Source organism: Anomaloglossus baeobatrachus, chromosome 2 (assembly GCF_048569485.1).
Source record: "Anomaloglossus baeobatrachus isolate aAnoBae1 chromosome 2, aAnoBae1.hap1, whole genome shotgun sequence".
NCBI lineage: Eukaryota > Metazoa > Chordata > Amphibia > Anura > Aromobatidae > Anomaloglossus > Anomaloglossus baeobatrachus.
In genome coordinates, this window is record NC_134354.1 from 409,420,089 (window position 1) to 409,440,549 (window position 20,461).

At 47.8% G+C, this 20,461-nt stretch overlaps 1 protein-coding gene across 2 annotated transcripts in view; it reads right to left on the minus strand.

The window, feature by feature from the left end:
* The window catches only part of COL9A2 (collagen type IX alpha 2 chain), a 181,964-nt gene that overhangs the window by 19,268 nt on the left and 142,235 nt on the right, over window positions 1-20,461 (minus strand). For both annotated transcript variants that reach the window (XM_075336118.1, XM_075336119.1), the window contains 3 exons: window positions 16,033-16,065; window positions 15,808-15,954; window positions 15,569-15,623 (listed from right to left, as the gene is read on the minus strand). In XM_075336118.1, coding sequence (XP_075192233.1) covers window positions 15,569-15,623; window positions 15,808-15,954; window positions 16,033-16,065 — 235 coding nt within the window. The remainder of the gene's footprint in view (window positions 1-15,568; window positions 15,624-15,807; window positions 15,955-16,032; window positions 16,066-20,461) is intronic.

The following is a 20,461-nucleotide window of genomic DNA, read 5'->3' on the forward strand; positions in this document are numbered from 1 at the left end:
TAGGATGCCACTAGGTACACTGACTGTTTGCTAGTATAATGGCTTAGTTAAAAAGAGTTGGAGTGTGCAATGCAGGCAGACGTGCTGCAAATATCTTTGCACTAGTTTGACTACACAAAAGTCCAATAGCCACGTTTAGGATGCCACTAGGTACACTGACTGTTTGCTAGTATAATGGCTTAGTTAAAAAGAGTTTGAGTGTGCAATGCAGGCAGAGGTGCTGCAAATATCTTTGCACTAGTTTGACTACACAAAAGTCCAATAGCCACGTTTAGGATGCCACTAGGTACACTGACTGTTTGCTAGTATAATGGCTTAGTTAAAAAGAGTTTGAGTGTGCAATGCAGGCAGAGGTGCTGCAAATATCTTTCCACTAGTGTGACTACACAAAAGTACAATAGCCACGTTTGGGATGCCACTAGGTACACTGACTGTTTGCTAGTATAATGGCTTAGTTAAAAAGAGTTTGAGTGTGCAATGCAGGCAGAGGTGCTGCAAATATCTTTCCACTAGTGTGACTACACAAAAGTACAATAGCCACGTTTAGGATGCCACTAGGTACTCTGACTATTTGCTAGTATAATGGCTTAGTTAAAAAGAGTTTGAGTGTGCAATGCAGGCAGAGGTGCTGCAAATATCTTTGCACTAGTTTGACTACACAAAAGTCCAATAGCCACGTTTAGGATGCCACTAGGTACACTGACTGTTTGCTAGTATAATGGCTTAGTTAAAAAGAGTTTGAGTGTGCAATGCAGGCAGAGGTGCTGCAAATTTCTTTCCACTAGTGTGACTACACAAAAGTACAATAGCCACGTTTAGGATGCCACTAGGTACACTGACTGTTTGCTAGTATAATGGCTTAGTTAAAAAGAGTTTGAGTGTGCAATGCAGGCAGAGGTGCTGCAAATATCTTTGCACTAGTTTGATTACACAAAGGTCCAATAGCCACGTTTAGGATGCCACTAGGTACACTGACTGTTTGCTAGTATAATGGCTTAGTTAAAAAGAGTTTGAGTGTGCAATGCAGGCAGAGGTGCTGCAAATTTCTTTCCACTAGTGTGACTACACAAAAGTACAATAGCCACGTTTAGGATGCCACTAGGTACACTGACTGTTTGCTAGTATAATGGCTTAGTTAAAAAGAGTTTGAGTGTGCAATGCAGGCAGAGGTGCTGCAAATATCTTTCCACTAGTTTGACTACACAAAAGTCCAATAGCCACGTTTAGGATGCCACTAGGTACACTGACTGTTTGCTAGTATAATGGCTTAGTTAAAAAGAGTTTGAGTGTGCAATGCAGGCAGAGGTGCTGCAAATATCTTTCCACTAGTTTGACTACACAAAAGTCCAATAGCCACGTTTAGGATGCCACTAGGTACACTGACTGTTTGCTAGTATAATGGCTTAGTTAAAAAGAGTTTGAGTGTGCAATGCAGGCAGAGGTGCTGCAAATATCTTTGCACTAGTTTGACTACACAAAAGTCCAATAGCCACGTTTAGGATGCCACTAGGTACACTGACTGTTTACTAGTATAATGGCTTAGTTAAAAAGAGTTTGAGTGTGCAATGCAGGCAGAGGTGCTGCAAATATCTTTCCACTAGTGTGACTACACAAAAGTACAATAGCCACGTTTAGGATGCCACTAGGTACACTGACTTTTTGCTAGTATAATGGCTTAGTTAAAAAGAGTTGGAGTGTGCAATGCAGGCAGAGGTGCTGCAAATATCTTTCCACTAGTTTGACTACACAAAAGTCCAATAGCCACGTTTAGGATGCCACTAGGTACACTGACTGTTTGCTAGTATAATGGCTTAGTTAAAAAGAGTTGGAGTGTGCAATGCAGGCAGACGTGCTGCAAATATCTTTCCACTAGTGTGACTACACAAAAGTACAATAGCCACGTTTAGGATGCCACTAGGTACACTGACTGTTTGCTAGGATAATGGCTTAGTTAAAAAGAGTTTGAGTGTGCAATGCAGGCAGAGGTGCTGCAAATATCTTTCCACTAGTTTGACTACACAAGAGTCCAATAGCCACGTTTAGGATGCCACTAGGTACACTGACTGTTTGCTAGTATAATGGCTTAGTTAAAAAGAGTTGGAGTGTGCAATGCAGGCAGAGGTGCTGCAAATATCTTTGCACTAGTTTGACTACACAAAAGTCCAATAGCCACGTTTAGGATGCCACTAGGTACACTGACTGTTTGCTAGTATAATGGCTTAGTTAAAAAGAGTTTGAGTGTGCAATGCAGGCAGAGGTGCTGCAAATATCTTTCCACTAGTGTGACTACACAAAAGTCCAATAGCCACGTTTAGGATGCCACTAGGTACACTGACTGTTTGCTAGTATAATGGCTTAGTTAAAAAGAGTTTGAGTGTGCAATGCAGGCAGAGGTGCTGCAAATATCTTTCCACTAGTGTGACTACACAAAAGTCCAATAGCCACGTTTAGGATGCCACTAGGTACACTGACTGTTTACTAGTATAATGGCTTAGTTAAAAAGAGTTTGAGTGTGCAATGCAGGCAGAGGTGCTGCAAATATCTTTCCACTAGTGTGACTACACAAAAGTACAATAGCCACGTTTAGGATGCCACTAGGTACACTGACTTTTTGCTAGTATAATGGCTTAGTTAAAAAGAGTTGGAGTGTGCAATGCAGGCAGAGGTGCTGCAAATATCTTTCCACTAGTTTGACTACACAAAAGTCCAATAGCCACGTTTAGGATGCCACTAGGTACACTGACTGTTTGCTAGTATAATGGCTTAGTTAAAAAGAGTTGGAGTGTGCAATGCAGGCAGACGTGCTGCAAATATCTTTCCACTAGTGTGACTACACAAAAGTCCAATAGCCACGTTTAGGATGCCACTAGGTACACTGACTGTTTGCTAGGATAATGGCTTAGTTAAAAAGAGTTTGAGTGTGCAATGCAGGCAGAGGTGCTGCAAATATCTTTCCACTAGTTTGACTACACAAGAGTCCAATAGCCACGTTTAGGATGCCACTAGGTACACTGACTGTTTGCTAGTATAATGGCTTAGTTAAAAAGAGTTTGAGTGTGCAATGCAGGCAGAGGTGCTGCAAATATCTTTGCACTAGTTTGACTACACAAAAGTCCAATAGCCACGTTTAGGATGCCACTAGGTACACTGACTGTTTGCTAGTATAATGGCTTAGTTAAAAAGAGTTTGAGTGTGCAATGCAGGCAGAGGTGCTGCAAATATCTTTCCACTAGTGTGACTACACAAAAGTCCAATAGCCACGTTTAGGATGCCACTAGGTACACTGACTGTTTGCTAGTATAATGGCTTAGTTAAAAAGAGTTTGAGTGTGCAATGCAGGCAGAGGTGCTGCAAATATCTTTCCACTAGTGTGACTACACAAAAGTCCAATAGCCACGTTTAGGATGCCACTAGGTACACTGACTGTTTGCTAGTATAATGGCTTAGTTATAATGAGTTGGAGTGTGCAATGCAGGCAGACGTGCTGCAAATATCTTTCCACTAGTGTGACTACACAAAAGTCCAATAGCCACGTTTAGGATGCCACTAGGTACACTGACTGTTTGCTAGTATAATGGCTTAGTTAAAAAGAGTTTGAGTGTGCAATGCAGGCAGAGGTGCTGCAAATATCTTTCCACTAGTGTGACTACACAAAAGTCCAATAGCCACGTTTAGGATGCCACTAGGTACACTGACTGTTTACTAGTATAATGGCTTAGTTAAAAAGAGTTTGAGTGTGCAATGCAGGCAGAGGTGCTGCAAATATCTTTCCACTAGTGTGACTACACAAAAGTACAATAGCCACGTTTAGGATGCCACTAGGTACACTGACTTTTTGCTAGTATAATGGCTTAGTTAAAAAGAGTTGGAGTGTGCAATGCAGGCAGAGGTGCTGCAAATATCTTTCCACTAGTTTGACTACACAAAAGTCCAATAGCCACGTTTAGGATGCCACTAGGTACACTGACTGTTTGCTAGTATAATGGCTTAGTTAAAAAGAGTTGGAGTGTGCAATGCAGGCAGACGTGCTGCAAATATCTTTCCACTAGTGTGACTACACAAAAGTCCAATAGCCACGTTTAGGATGCCACTAGGTACACTGACTGTTTGCTAGGATAATGGCTTAGTTAAAAAGAGTTTGAGTGTGCAATGCAGGCAGAGGTGCTGCAAATATCTTTCCACTAGTTTGACTACACAAGAGTCCAATAGCCACGTTTAGGATGCCACTAGGTACACTGACTGTTTGCTAGTATAATGGCTTAGTTAAAAAGAGTTTGAGTGTGCAATGCAGGCAGAGGTGCTGCAAATATCTTTGCACTAGTTTGACTACACAAAAGTCCAATAGCCACGTTTAGGATGCCACTAGGTACACTGACTGTTTGCTAGTATAATGGCTTAGTTAAAAAGAGTTTGAGTGTGCAATGCAGGCAGAGGTGCTGCAAATATCTTTCCACTAGTGTGACTACACAAAAGTCCAATAGCCACGTTTAGGATGCCACTAGGTACACTGACTGTTTGCTAGTATAATGGTTTAGTTAAAAAGAGTTGGAGTGTGCAGAGGACAGGAGGGTACAGTGCCAGGATTGTGGGGCTCTGGGTAGAGGAATGGAAGCCTGCCTTTCTATTCCCTCCTAATGGTGAAATGCAGCGACGAAATCCCTGACCTTGGCTACACAGACGCTGTCTCTGTTTTCAGGACCTGTCACCTATGGCTCTGACCCTACCGGTTTGAGCCCTTAAAAGGACTTATAGAAAGTGCTCTCCCTAAGCTGTCCAGCGCTGTGTATAGAGCAGTATCGGCGATAGGACTCAGGACGGAGCTGCGCCAGTGATGTCTGACACCAAGGACGCAGAAGGCAGATAATGGCGTGCTGGAGGAAAATGTCCGGTTTTATAATGCAGGGACATGTGACATGGACATCCTATCACACATGCCGTTGCTTCTCTGGCTAAAAGTCCACTTAGCTGTGTGTGTGTCTGTGATTGGCTGACATGCTGGCCCGCCCCACAACACGCGCACGCTTAGGGAAGGAAGACAAGGAAAAAAAAAAAAAAAAATGGCGATCGCCATTATAGAAACAGCAGTGATCTGAAGGCGCTGTTCCCGCACACTATACACTGAAATGTCATTATAGTGTGATTCACAGAGTGACTTACACTATTACAGCGGAAACGAAGCTAGGAATTAGCTGTTTTTTTGCTGCTAGAACCGTTTTCGAACGTTTCTAGAACTATCGAGCTTTTGCAAAAAGCTCAAGTTCTAGTTCGATCTAGAACAGGCCCCAAAATCACTCGAGCCTAGAACTGGAGAACCTCGAACCGCGAACCGCGCTCAACTCTAGTCATTACACCACATTCTTCCTCATTACAGAGATGCACTTTACTTGATTTACTTATTTGGTAGTTGGCTCTCAAGCCTATACAGCTTGGAGTAGGACAACATGTATAAAAAGTATCATGTGATCAAAATACTCATTTGCCTAATAATTCTGCACACAGTGTATTTTCAAAAAAAATAAACAAAGATTTTTACTCGGTGAGTGCCACCTCCTTTCTTCTTCTATTCCGGAATTATTATAAGTGTTCTAATGGAGAGTGTTGCACCACAGGTGCTGTTTTTCAGACTCTGTTGTGACCTATTTGTTGCACTGCATTACTTAAAAATGGATTAGGAGCAGTGAATGTGGTTTTAGTGCCTGCCGGACTTTCCTTTTTTTGTGTGTGTATATATATATAGATATATATTTTATATATATATATATATATATATATATATATATATATATATATATATATATATATATATATATATCTCAAATACATGAAGAAAATAAAATTAAAAAATTGTGCCTGGTCATGGAGGTGAAGGTGGGAAAATGGCTTGTACTTGAACTGGGTAAAGCATATTACCGGTCTCATAAAAAAATGATTATAGTGCTGGACTCTGAAGTATAATCATTTATCTAAATCGCTTTATTATCATAACCTGTGGCATGAACCTCTGAACTCTGTGTAGCATACTGCACTATGCTAAGCATTGTCCTGCCTATCGTTCTTAGCTACTGTCTTCATTGCGGGAGCAAGCAATGGAAAATCATATGATGCTCACTCTTGTACTGTAAATGGTTGCCTACCACCAGGAAAAGGATGCTGCTTTGTTTAGCACAGACTTCAGGTTGTCAGTACTGTATTTATAGGCAAATATCACTAATAGGCTAGGGTCACAGAACCGAAGATTCTCTCATCCGAGAGAATCAGGTCAATTTTGCTAATGGCACTGATCAAACTCTCATCAGAGTTTTATTCAAGTGTCGGCATAGTATGAACCAATTCTCTTAGATGACAGTATCAGAGCACACTGTGAGAAGAAGATAAAGAGCAAAATTTCTCCATCTACTCCTGTGAGGCAAATCCCGGGATATGAAGATGAATTATGACTTCCAGTCATAATCGCTCATCACTCCCTGGCAGTGCCCCCCTCCCTTCTTGTTCTCAATGTCCAGCATCTGTGAAGGTGTTACACCTCCATGGCCATCTCCTGTGATATGGAGATGAGATGATGTGGGAACAATGGACACAGGATGACTCCCTGCCGTGACCCTGTGGTAGGAGCTGCTATCTCATTAGCAAGCTTGGAAGTATCCAGACAGAACGACTCCAGTAAAAAATGGTTCATATCTCGCAAGCCATATTTCCGATAAATATGGCAACCATAAAAATGGTGTCTCCGCATGCGGACGATGCTGGCACACCCTTTTTTATGGGAGCGGGAGCTTGGGAAATACCCCAGGCGTGATATCAGCCAATGGGGAACTAGTAGACAAGTCATGAGTCCTCTCATTCTGTAGCTAAATTCATAACTGTCACAATGAGAGCATTGGCGTCCGCCTACGACGCTCCCAGGCCAAGTTATGGCCATATTCCATGTTGTGGATTTTGTCCATAACTCCAGCCAGGGGTGGAGCAGTGCTCCCTCTGAGGTCACGAAGGTAGGAGGGGACCTGGATTTGCCCAGGTTGATAACCCTACTTCGGCCATTTTCGAGTGTTCTTTCGCTGGGGGTCACGTGCAGGAAACATCTGTGGGAGTTCCTGGAAACCTGGTCTACAGCGCCCCCCTGTGGCCAGACGCACAAGGTAACTGATTGAATTGCATACCTGTTTGTAAACCATGCTTTATCTGTAACTGTACTCTGACCTATGTATATTCTGTAGATTCCCTATTGTATATATTGTAGTTTCTAGTGTGCTTTAGGCTGATTAAATTATATAATTAATCTTGGGCTGTTCTGTTATCTCGATCTTGAATCCCACGTCTGTGTGTTCGGCTAATAGTTACCGTGAAGCGGTTGGTGGCAGCGAGTTGTGCCAAGGATTATTGTGGGGAGGCCAGTGAGATTCGGGGAGATTTTATATATTCCGCCCGCGGAGGTCGGGGGAATATATACCCTACTCTCACCGGGGACCCTTCAATAATCGGCATAAGTAGTATAGCGGCCTCCTTGCTTATTGTTGGGCAATTCCATAATTGGCCTGACTATAAGAGGGGCGCTAGAGAGCGCGTCACGTGCTCTGTCTGTCGGTCGGGAGGTATAAAGGAGGGGTGACACCCACCTGTTACCCCCCGATTGTGACGTACTGGTAGCCAGCGCGGGGGATTTCTGAGTGACCCCCCCGGTGGTTCGTGACATATTGGTGGCATAGCGGTGGGATCGAGATAATAGTGTGTGTGAGTGTGAGACCCATACTCCCAGACACTAAAGACTGCCTGCAGCAGCTGTGGCTGCTGGGGTCTTCAGACTAGCTCAACACTAGAGTGTCAGAGTGCAGATACTGTAAGGTGTGGGGAGGCATCAGGTGTCAGTTCTGTGTCAGTGACCAAAGTCTGCAACAATGGCTGAGAGCACCAGGAGCAAAGCCAAAGGAATGGCCGATGCTCAGGCCAGAGACGATGAGGAGGTTGTCCACGAGCCCTCCAGGAGCTCGACGCCAGAGAACAGCTCTGCAGAGGACATCGCACAACCTGGCACTGATGGACAAGATGAGGAGCAGCTCACCCAAGGGTCCTCAACGAGCCAGATGCCAGCCCTCCGCTCTGCAATGGACAGTGAAGCACCAGGCTCCGCAGCGGGCCGCAGATCACCACGTGCCATTCCACCGAGCCTGGGAGGCTCGGATAGCCTTCTTCAAATGGCTATGGCCCTTCTCCAGGCTGGAGACCGGGATACCTACGAGATACTCATGGCCGAGCGTGAGCGACAGGCAGCGCGTGACGCTGAGGCTGCGGAGCGGCAAGCAGTGCGTGAGGCTGCGGAGCGGCAAGCAGCACGTGAAGAGCGCCAGGCAGAGCGTGACTACCAGCTGCAGCTAGCTCAGCTCCGGCCCTCATCAGCCACACGTGACCTTCAAGACACCAAACTTCCAAAGGTCCGTGTTGAGGACTTCCCAGTGCTGGAGAAGGATGGAGACTTGGACTCTTTCCTGACTGCTTTTGAACGGACTTGCTTGCAGCACCATCTGGACAAGGATCAGTGGGCCAAATACCTGACCCCCCGTCTAAGGGGTAAGGCCCTGGATATCCTTGGGGACTTGCCTGCTGAGGCAGATCAGGGCTACGACACCATCAAGCGGGCCCTGATCCAACAGTACAACCTCACTCCAGAGTCCTACCGCAAGAAGTTCCGGACCCTGCAAAAGGGACCAAAGGACTCCTGGGCTGACCACCGGCGGGCACTTGCCCGAGCTGCCGACCACTGGACCCAAGGCCTGCAGCTTTCCACCGGACCGGAGATCCTGGACTTGTTCATCACGGAGCAACTCTTGTGGAACTGCCCTGAGGATCTCCGCCAGTTCATCCGAGACCAGAAGCCAAAGGGGTCCACGGCTACAGCTGCCCTGGCCGATGACTACACCAACAATCGGGCTCCTGAGGCCAGGAGAGCAGCCACCAGCAGCACCTGGAGAGGGGGTAAGATGAACTCTGCGACTGCCCCACCTGCCCCTAGACTGCAGGGGGTGTCCCCCTCACCTCCCCTCTCCAGGCCCGTGGCAGAGCCAAGACGGTGCCACCAGTGCAACCTACCTGGACACTTCAAGGCCATGTGCCCTCAGCGTCCCAAGGCCCCGGCTCCGTCCCAAGGGCCGCCCAAGGTGTATTGTGTGGGTGGGGGTGGTGGTAGGTCCCTGGACAGCTTCCAACCTGTCACCGTCGGCCGGTCTGTGACCATAGGACTGCGAGACAGCGCCTCGGAGGTGACTCTGGTGCGGCCTGACATGGTGTCCCCCCAAGACTTGATCCCGGGAAAAACCCTCGCTGTCTCCGGGATTGGAGGCATTGACCCGGCGCTGCCTGTTGCTGACATTTATGTGGACTGGGGCGCAGGGCGAGGGGTGAGGGAGGTGGGGGTAACTGATCGGATCCCCGCAAACGTGCTACTTGGGACAGATTTGGGGCAGATAACCTCCCAGTTTGGGCCCCCCCCAAGGGCTGAACCTTCAGCCCGTACTGACATGACTCCTAACAATGTTAATGTGTTATCTATGAATGATGTAAGGGAGGAGGGAGTGAACTCTGATATTTCTGCTTGCATAGACACCATAGACACACACTCAGCTGCAGCTGTGACAGGGGAGGGGGTCAGAGAAAGGTGTGACAATGCCTCTACAAGTAACCAGCCAGTGAGCTGGGATCTGTTGCCCTCTGCAGGGATAAGCAGAGAGCAGGGTGCTGCAGGGGGAGGACCAGTGTGTGGGGTGGGGGCTACCACAGCAAATGTGGGGTCCCCAGAGATTTCACAGCGGGGTTCTGTTGCTGCAGGAGGGGAACAGGCAGGTGAGATTGGGGCCGGTCCAGGAGCGGAAGTGCTCCCAGGTAAGATCTCGGTGCATGGTTCCCCCACAACCGGGGTGTCAGGAAGCCAGGTCGGTCTGCCTGAACCGGCGACTTGGTCAGGAACGGAGGAGGAGCAGGCACGACCCACGGTCGCAGCGGCTGTGGCCGCTGTCACCCGCAGTGGGAGTGCTGGAAGCCAAGGGGCCTCCCGGAGGTCCGATAGCTCTTCCCCTTCTGACCAAGTGGCAGCCGAGTCAGGTGAAGGCCAGGACCCAGGTCCCGGGGTACTGACCGAAGATGTGACAGTCTCGTCGATTCTGGCCACATCTAGTCAGGGGTTTCAGGCAGCGTTAGAAGCTGACGACAGCCTGAAAGCTCTCAAGGAGCAGGCGGCACAGCCTCCCTCGGACTCGGACCCGGAGCGAGTGGTCTGGGACCAAGGACGGCTGTACCGGGCCACGGTCCAGCAGGGTTCACCGGAGGCGTGGCCCAGGGACCGACAGTTGGTGGTACCCTATCCGTTCCGGACGGAGTTGTTGCGGATCGCACATGAGATTCCGATGGCCGGACACCTAGGGATCGCTAAGACCAAGGCCAGGTTAAACCAGCATTTCTACTGGCCAAAAATGGGGGCCGATGTGGTTGCCTACTGCCGTTCGTGTGAAACCTGTCAGAGAGTGGGGAAGGCGGGGCCACACCCCAAAGCCCCACTGGTATCTCTGCCAATCATCGATGAGCCTTTCAGGAGGGTGGCTGTGGATCTGGTCGGCCCGCTGGCCATCCCCAGCAGCTCCGGGAAACGCTTCATACTAACGGTAGTGGACTATGCCACCCGGTACCCAGAAGCAGTGGCCTTGTCGTCCATTCGGGCTGACAAGGTGGCCACCGCATTGCTGGAGATTTTCTCCCGAGTGGGTTTTCCCCAGGAAATGCTCACTGACCGGGGGACCCAATTCATGTCCCAGCTGATGGAGGCCCTCTGTAAGCAAGTCCAGGTGCGACATCTGGTGGCCAGCCCGTACCATCCACAGACTAATGGCCTGTGCGAGCGGTTCAATGGCACCTTAAAGCAGATGCTTAAGATGTTGGTCGACTCCCATGGGCGTGACTGGGAGCGGTATCTCCCACACCTGTTATTTGCTTACCGGGAGGTTCCACAGGCCTCAACAGGATTCTCACCGTTTGAGCTCCTGTACGGGCGACGTGTGCGGGGCCCCCTGGCTCTGGTGAAAGAGGCTTGGGAAGGGGATTTGGCCACCCCTGGAGTGTCTGTTATCGAGTATGTCATGCGCTTCCGGGACAAAATGCAGGCCTTGACGCAACTGGTACACGACAATATGGCTCAAGCCCAGGCCGATCAGAAGCGTTGGTACGACCAGAACGCTTGTGAGAGGACCTACCAAGTGGGTCAAAAGGTGTGGGTACTGGTCCCCGTACCACAGGACAAGCTTCAGGCAGCCTGGGAAGGCCCATACCTCGTGTACCAGCAGCTCAACCCTGTGACGTACCTGGTCACCCTGGACCCTGCCCGTGGAAGGCGGAAGCCCTTCCATGTGAACATGATGAAGGCACATCATGAGCGGGAGGCATGTGCGCTCCCCGTGTGCAACCTGCCCGAGGAGGGAGAAGCGGAAACCCTCTTGGATATGCTAGCCCAGGTTAGGGCAGGCGGATCCATTGAGGATGTGGAGGTTGGCCACCAGCTCTTGGAGGACCAACGGTCCCAGCTGTGGGCCACCCTCCTCCCCTTCCGGGGGTTGTTTACCAACCAGCCCGGAAGGACTGACTTGGCTGTCCATCACGTGGACACTGGGGATCATCCCCCGATCCGGCGTTCAGCATATCGGGTCTCCCTGGAGGTGCAGCAACACATGCGCCAGGAGATTGACGAGATGCTGAAGCTGGGGGTGATCCAGGCATCCAACAGCGCTTGGGCCTCGCCTGTAGTCCTCGTCCCTAAGAAGGACCGAACCACTCGGTTCTGCGTGGACTACAGGGGGCTCAATGCTGTCACGGTCGCCGATGCGTACCCAATGCCACGCATCGATGACCTGCTCGATCAGTTGGCCGGGGCTCAGTACCTGACCATCATGGACCTGAGCCGGGGATATTGGCAGATCCCCCTGACTCGCAAGGCCAGGGAACGCTCTGCCTTTATTACCCCATTTGGACTATACGAGTCCACGGTGATGCCATTCGGGATGAGGAATGCCCCTGCCACTTTCCAGCGGATGGTCAACACCCTGCTCAAGGGACTTGAAGGGTACGCGGCCGCGTACCTGGATGACATTGCCGTCTTCAGTCCCACCTGGGAGGACCACCTAGAGCATCTAGCACAGGTGCTCAGGCGGATCCACCGGGCAGGTTTGACCATCAAGCCGGGAAAGTGTCAGCTGGCCATGAGCGAGGTCCAGTACCTCGGTCACCGGGTAGGCGGGAGAACACTGAAGCCCGAGCCTGAGAAAGTGGAGGCCATCGCATCCTGGCCCACCCCCAGGACCAAGAAGCAGGTGATGTCCTTCTTGGAGACCGCTGGGTACTATAGGAGGTTTGTTCCACGCTATAGTAGCCTGGCAAAGCCCTTGACGGACCTCACCAAGAAGAAGCTGCCCTCTGCAGTCGATTGGACAATGGACTGCGAGACAGCCTTCCAGGCCCTAAAGGACGCCCTGTCCAGCCCGCCCGTGCTACAGGCAGCCGACTTCACGCGGCCGTTTGTAGTACAGACCGACGCCAGTGACTTCGGCCTCGGTGCGGTGCTCAGCCAGGTGGACTCTGCGAGCCAAGAGCACCCAGTCTTGTACCTGAGCAGGAAGCTGTTACCAAGGGAAGTGGCCTATTCCACGATGGAGAAGGAGTGCCTGGCCATAGTGTGGGCCCTGCAGCGTCTGCAACCCTATCTATACGGGCGCCACTTCATCGTGGAGACGGACCACAATCCCCTCAGCTGGTTGCACACCGTCTCTGGGACGAATGGGCGATTGTTGCGATGGAGCCTTGCGCTCCAGCAATACAACTTCACCATTCACCACAAAAGGGGCCGTGACCACGGTAACGCAGACGGGCTGTCCCGACAAGGAGAGGTCGCGGACGGGCGCACGGGGGAACACCGGAGTGTGCTGCCCCCTAGCGCCCTCAAAAGGGGGGAGGTGTGAGGCAAATCCCGGGATATGAAGATGAATTATGACTTCCAGTCATAATCGCTCATCACTCCCTGGCAGTGCCCCCCTCCCTTCTTGTTCTCAATGTCCAGCATCTGTGAAGGTGTTACACCTCCATGGCCATCTCCTGTGATATGGAGATGAGATGATGTGGGAACAATGGACACAGGATGACTCCCTGCCGTGACCCTGTGGTAGGAGCTGCTATCTCATTAGCAAGCTTGGAAGTATCCAGACAGAACGACTCCAGTAAAAAATGGTTTATATCTCGCTAGCCATATTTCCGATAAATATGGCAACCATAAAAATGGTGTCTCCGCATGCGGACGATGCTGGCACACCCTTTTTTATGGGAGCGGGAGCTTGGGAAATACCCCAGGCGTGATATCAGCCAATGGGGAACTAGTAGACAAGTCATGAGTCCTCTCATTCTGTAGCTAAATTCATAACTGTCACAATGAGAGCATTGGCGTCCGCCTACGACGCTCCCAGGCCAAGTTATGGCCATATTCCATGTTGTGGATTTTGTCCATAACTCCAGCCAGGGGTGGAGCAGTGCTCCCTCTGAGGTCACGAAGGTAGGAGGGGACCTGGATTTGCCCAGGTTGATAACCCTACTTCGGCCATTTTCCAGTGTTCTTTCGCTGGGGGTCACGTGCAGGAAACATCTGTGGGAGTTCCTGGAAACCTGGTCTACAGCGCCCCCCTGTGGCCAGACGCACAAGGTAACTGATTGAATTGCATACCTGTTTGTAAACCATGCTTTATCTGTAACTGTACTCTGACCTATGTATATTCTGTAGATTCCCTATTGTATATATTGTAGTTTCAGTGTGCTTTAGGCTGATTAAATTATATAATTAATCTTGGGCTGTTCTGTTATCTCGATCTTGAATCCCACGTCTGTGTGTTCGGCTAATAGTTACCGTGAAGCGGTTGGTGGCAGCGAGTTGTGCCAAGGATTATTGTGGGGAGGCCAGTGAGATTCGGGGAGGTTTTATATATTCCGCCCGCGGAGGTCGGGGGAATATATACCCTACTCTCACCGGGGACCCTTCAATAATCGGCATAAGTAGTATAGCGGCCTCCTTGCTTATTGTTGGGCAATTCCATAATTGGCCTGACTATAAGAGGGGCGCTAGAGAGCGCGTCACGTGCTCTGTCTGTCGGTCGGGAGGTATAAAGGAGGGGTGACACCCACCTGTTACCCCCCGATTGTGACGTACTGGTAGCCAGCGCGGGGGATTTCTGAGTGACCCCCCCGGTGGTTCGTGACAACTCCATTGTGTGAATTTGCAGAAATCGGACTGCATTCGGATGTCAGTCCATTGATTTCCACGCACCCATAGACTTGCATGGTCGAGTTTCGTCCAAGTATGAAATCACAGCATGCTGCTATTTTTGCTCATTTCCTTGCGAGACGAGAAAAAGTTGATCAGCACTGTCATATTGAATAACAGTGGTCTGATTGCACTCGTCCAATAATACGGTGGGGGGAGCGAGCTCTTAAGGCCGCTTTACACGGTGCGATATTGGTACCGATATCGCTAGCGTGCGTTCCCGCCCCCATCGGTTGTGCGACATGGGCAAATCGCTGCCCGTGTCGCACAACATCGCCCAGACCTGTCACACATACTTACCTGCCTTGCGATGTCGCTGTGACTGGCGAACCGCCTCCTTTCTAAGGGGGCGGTTCGTTCAGCGTCACAGCAACGTCACAGCAGCGTCACTGAACCGCCGCCCAATAGAAGCAGAGGGGCGGAGATGAGTGGGACGTAACATCCTGCCCACCTTCCTCCTTCCACATTGTGGCCGGGAGGCAGGTAAGGAGAGCTTCCTCGTTCCTGCGGTGTCACACGGAGCGATGTGTGCTGCCGCAGGAACGAGGAACAACTTCGTTACTGCTGCAGTAACAATATTTGAGAATGGACCCCAATCTCACCGATGAGCGATTTTGCACGTTTTTGCGACGATGCAAAATCGCTCATAGGTGTCACACGCAACGGCATCGCTAATGCGGCCGGATGTGCGTCACAAATTCCGTGACCCCAACAACTTCACATTAGCGGTGTTGTAGCGGGTAAAGCCCGCTTTAGAGTGATTTAGAAGAAGTATTAGGCTGAAAAATGCAGGCAAAAATGCACCAACAATTAGCTTGAAAATCTGCAAGGAAAAATTAAGCAACGTGCGCACAGCACTTCAGAATTCTCATTGACTTTGCTGGGATAAGGATAGGCATAAACATTTGTGACAAATCTGCACCCAAAAACACAGCAAAACTGCTGAGTCCCGCACTGTAATGATTTTCTTTTGAAACTGGAGGTACAATTCTAAAGAAACCCAGAAAACATAACCAAACCGGCAACATAAATCTGCTGGATCATATTCTCCAGGGATCGATGGTGTAGGTGACCCTTACTATATTTCAGATAAATGTTTACTACATAACATTGCCCAAGATGGCCACCTTCAGAAATGGGCTGTATGGTAACTGACAATATACCTGCATTTGTGCAGAAAGTCACTTACAGAATCTCCAATGCCTCTTGAATGTGACTTATTTTAGAAATACTCACCTTGCAACATTTTCAGCACAACTTCAACTATGTGTTGATCTCCTGCATCTCTTCCCTGAAATGAGAAAATATTACTGGAACCATATCAGGCAGAATGTTGTGAAAGTCATGATGTGTCTTTGACATTCACTTGTCCTAGACATGACTGTCTGGTTTCCTTAAAGTTAAATTAATATTTATGAGAAATCACTTAAGATGATATTGTCCTGATCATTGAAGAACATTTTGATATTACTCACAGGAACTCCTGGACGTCCAGGCATTCCAGGTACACCCCTCTCTCCATTAAGTCCTCTTGGTCCTGGTAGCCCGGCAAGGCCTTGTATTCCAGGCTGGCCAGGATCTCCAGAGGGTCCTGTATAACCAAGATCTCCATATACACCTTGCTGAAAAGATGCATAAGAATAAATAAACTTCAAATGTAAAAAATGTAAACTCTAAAGCCAATGATTGGATGAGCATACCTGGCCCTTGGGACCTGGTTCGCCTGAGTCACCCTAAAAAAAAACAAAAAACAGAAATATAGCTGAGTCCTATTTGAAGACATTGATGGGCATTACCCATGTATGTTTAACAGGGCTGTATATTATGTGAGTCCTAAAAGTTTAACTGGGTCCTCCATCTAATACTTATACATAATGCTTAAAAAAAAATAAATAAAAAAAAATTAAAAAGAACTTTATACTCACCTCTCCAGCCCCTCCACTACACATCACCACCTGTCCTATCCTCGTTGCATCTTCTGATCAGCCTTGATCACTAGTGGTCAAAGCTTCTGGGTTTGATAGGCCCAAGAGGGTTTTGATCATACACCTGCAAAGGTTGCAGCCCATGACATCACAGCATGCACCCGTGACCTTTGCAGATCTGAGCAGAACTCTCACATGCCTAGCAAACCTCGAAGCCTTGGAGTAGCGAGTTTAGCATCACCAATCTGAAGATGCGACAGGGACTGGGTTGGTGTTGGTGAGTAGCAAGGGAGAGGGGGGGAAGAGAAGTGTGAGTATAATTTTTTTTATTATTTCTGGCATATTCTGGTTATTATGCTCTGAGATCCGGGGAGACCTTACATAATAGGGGAGAGTTCGCAGAGAATACCTTCACCACAAATCGAAGATGGCGGCACGTGAGTATAACAGTTTAAGGGACAGGGAACCTAGACTAGAAGCACCACTACGCAACTTTGAAAAATAAACTGCTGAAGTGGTGTATGAATAAAATGTTGTGTGTACATGAGGAATAACAATATTTCTGGCCTTTATATGACTTATATCCTTCTTTTTTTACCAGTTTTATCCAATTTTTAGTTCTTTCTGAGCTAGTGAGTGAACCCCAGCTGTTTTTGTTTCTTATACACAGTAATTTCAGATGAGGAATTCTTGCTCTCCTGCCTCTATGTAGCATATGTTCAAAAGCAGCAGCTCTATGGAGGACAATATAGAACAGTAGTGAGCAGTAAAGGTGTCAACCCTCAACTGGTTTTGATAAAGCTCTTACTGGCAAGCAGCAACATCTCTGAGTATTTCTTTCAACATCTGTCTTTGTAGCTGCTTCCTTCACCCCACCCCCTCTCCTCTCCATAGACTTCTATAGGCAGTTAGCTAAAAGCCCATCCTGAGATTTCAAAGATCGATTCTAGCAGTATTTTAGAGTAAATTATGAAGCGTTTTTCTACAATAAATTAAAGTCTCTTATCTTCAATTGTACTACCATATTGTTTTATGAAAGTCTGTTAAAAGGACAGTGACTAAGTACATGATAATAAAAATAAAATAATGTATTTAAATAATTTATTGTTCATTGCTCATATGGGGATTTATTAGCCTAAATGTAAAACAAAAAGTTAAGTAATCAACTCAGATGCACTACAAAGATATATGGGGCAAAAGTCATAATAAATATCAATCTAATATATAAAGCTCAGTGTGTGTGTGTGTGTGTGTCCACTAAAGGAATCCGCACCGTCGCATTTACAATCACGAAATTTTGCACAGACGCCCCATGTGACTCAGGGAACGTCAAAGACTATGTTTGGGCGGGAAAATTTAACCCCGCACTTTCCAGTTACTCTACAAAAATCCTGCAGCCATTAAACTGAATGGAGGTGGGAGCTGCAGGCTATAAATAGCAACTGTCAGTGGTTGCTATAGGAACAAAATAAACTGTTAGTATACGAAGCTTATGTGTGAGGTAAAAAGATGTCGGTGGTGAGACGGGGAAAGAGACAGAGGGGGAAAGAGACAGGCGGGGAAAGAGACAGACGGGGAAAGAGACAGACCTATAAAGAGACAGACCTGGAAAGAGACAGCCGGGCAAAGAGACAGAGCGAGCAAAGAGACAGAGCGGGAAAGAGACAGAATGGGAAAGAGACAGAACGGGAAAGAGACAGAACGGAAAAGAGACAGAATGGGAAAGAGACAGACTGGGAAAGAGACAGACGGGGAAAGAGACAGACGGGGAAAGAGACAGACGGGGAAAGAGACAGACCTGGAAAGAGACAGACCTGGAAAGAGACAGACCTGGAAAGAGACAGCCCTGGAAAGAGACAGACCTAGAAAGAGACAGACCTAGAAAGAGACAGTCCTAGAAAGAGACAGACCTGGAAAGAGACAGACCGGGAAAGAGACAGACTGGGCAAAGAGACAGACTGGGCAAAGAGACAGACCGGGCAAAGACACAGACCGGGCAAAGAGACAGATGGGCAAAGAGACAGATGGGCAAAGAGACAGCCCTAAAAAGAGGCAGCTGGGCAAAGAGACAGCCGGGCAAAGAGACAGCCGGGCAAAGAGACAAATGCGCAAAGAGACAGACCTGGAAAGAGACAGACCTGGAAAGAGACAGAGTGGGAAAGAGACAGACCGGGAAAGAGACAAACCTAGAAACAGACAGCCGGGCAAAAAGACAGCCGGGCAAAACGACAGCCGGACAAAGAAACAGACGGGCAAAGAGACAGACAGGCAAAGAGACAGAGAGAGAAAGACAGACAGATACAGAGATTGAGACAGATAGACTGTTGCAAATACAGACAGAGACATAGAAACAGACAGACAAGGAAAGAGACAGACAGCGAGACAGACATACAGCGACACACAGACAGAGACTGGAAGAGAGACAGAGAGACAGTTACTATCCCGGGCAACGCCCGGGTACTACAGCTAGTAACACATAAAGAGGAGTGTAGAAGAAGACCAAACAAAAGAGTGTATTTGGCCCTGTAAGGTTGCAGCTGGACAATTGCTGGACCAAATGTATGTGTCATCAAGATGCCTAGTCTAGGTGATGTAAAATCCAGAAAGCAGGCTCCAGCATAGATAGGGCTGAGAAGTTCTTTTTGTTTAATGGGCTTACATTTTTGGGTTAGAGTTTTAGGAGCACCTGAAAGAGCTGGATGGAATTGGCTGCCCCCTTACCTCCAGTTCCAAGTTTTGGAATGTCCTATTTAAGTAGCTGAGTTGGCTCAGATGTTGTCTATGAGTGGAGGTGGAAAGACCTCTGTTGTTGTTGTGTCTCTGTCAGAGACTATGAGTTGGACTCTTACTTAGAGTGGGTGAACCCGTACTGTAATATGGGCTATTTATTTTCTGTTTGTTCTTTAGTTTGCCTTTATGCTGAAATAAAGGCTGTTTTGTTTTCTCTTATGCTTAAAGTTCATGAAGTCTAATAAACTTTCCTGTTTGCATTAAGAAGTTTTGTGCCTGTGTGATTGCTTCCCAGCTGCCTGGAAGTGAGTGAACCCCTACAGCCCATAAAGTAAAATACTTTATAGAAACGTATAAAATGTAATGTACAAAGTGTAGGTAAAAGGTAACGTACAAAGTACAGCTGCAATTAATTTTTATAGCAATGTGCCACAAAAATAGCAAGGAGTAAAGCCAACATATTCAGGGCAATACAGTTTAATTCATTACCAGGTAAAGTGCGTTCATTTAGTTTGGTATATTGTATTCAATGTCCCATGTAAGGCTATGTGCGCACGTGTGCGCTCTGCACCGCACCGAAAATGTGCGCTTCAGAGCGCAGCTGAAAAGCTGCGTTCTGAAGCGCATGGTGTCGGCAGATTCGTGCGCTCTGCATGCTGCCTCTCCCTATAGACAGCATGCAGAACGCACGAAAGAAGTGACATGTCACTTCTTAGAACGCAGCGATTCGGCAAGCAGCCGAATCACTGCGTTGTAACATGCCACGTGTGCACGGCCCCTGCACAATCTCCATAGATTGTGCAGGGGACGCAGGACGCATGCAGTTACGCTGCGGTGCAGAACGCAGCGTAACTGCATGTAATACGCACACGTGCGCACATACCCTAAAGAGACTAGCTGCTCAGTGAATATAAAACAAGTAAATTGTTAAAGTGCTTATGAGTTTTATTACTGGTGACTGAGCGTCCCTCCACACAAATGTGTGGTTCACCCATCTTCATCAGGCCCCTTTGTGTGTTATTGACATGAGCCTATATGTATATACACAGTACACACCAAAAGTTTGGACACACCTTCTCATTCAAAGAGTTTTCTCTATTTTCATGACTCTGAAAATTGTAGATTCACATTGAAGGCATCAAAACTATGAATTAACACATGTGGAATGAAATACTTAACAAAAAAGTGTGAAACAACTGAAAATATGTCTTATATTCTAGGTTCTTCAAAGTAGCCACCTTTTGCTTTGATTACTGCTTTGCACAATCTTGGCATTCTCTTGATGAGCTTCAAGAGGTAGTCATTCCACATATGTTAATTCATAGTTTTGATGCCTTGAATGTGAATCTACAATTTTCAGAGTCATGAAAATAAAGAAAACTCTTTGAATGAAAAGGTGTGTCCAAACTTTTGGTCTGTAATGTAAATACAGTATATATTTCGTACGATAGTTTATCCTTTGAATGTTGAATAT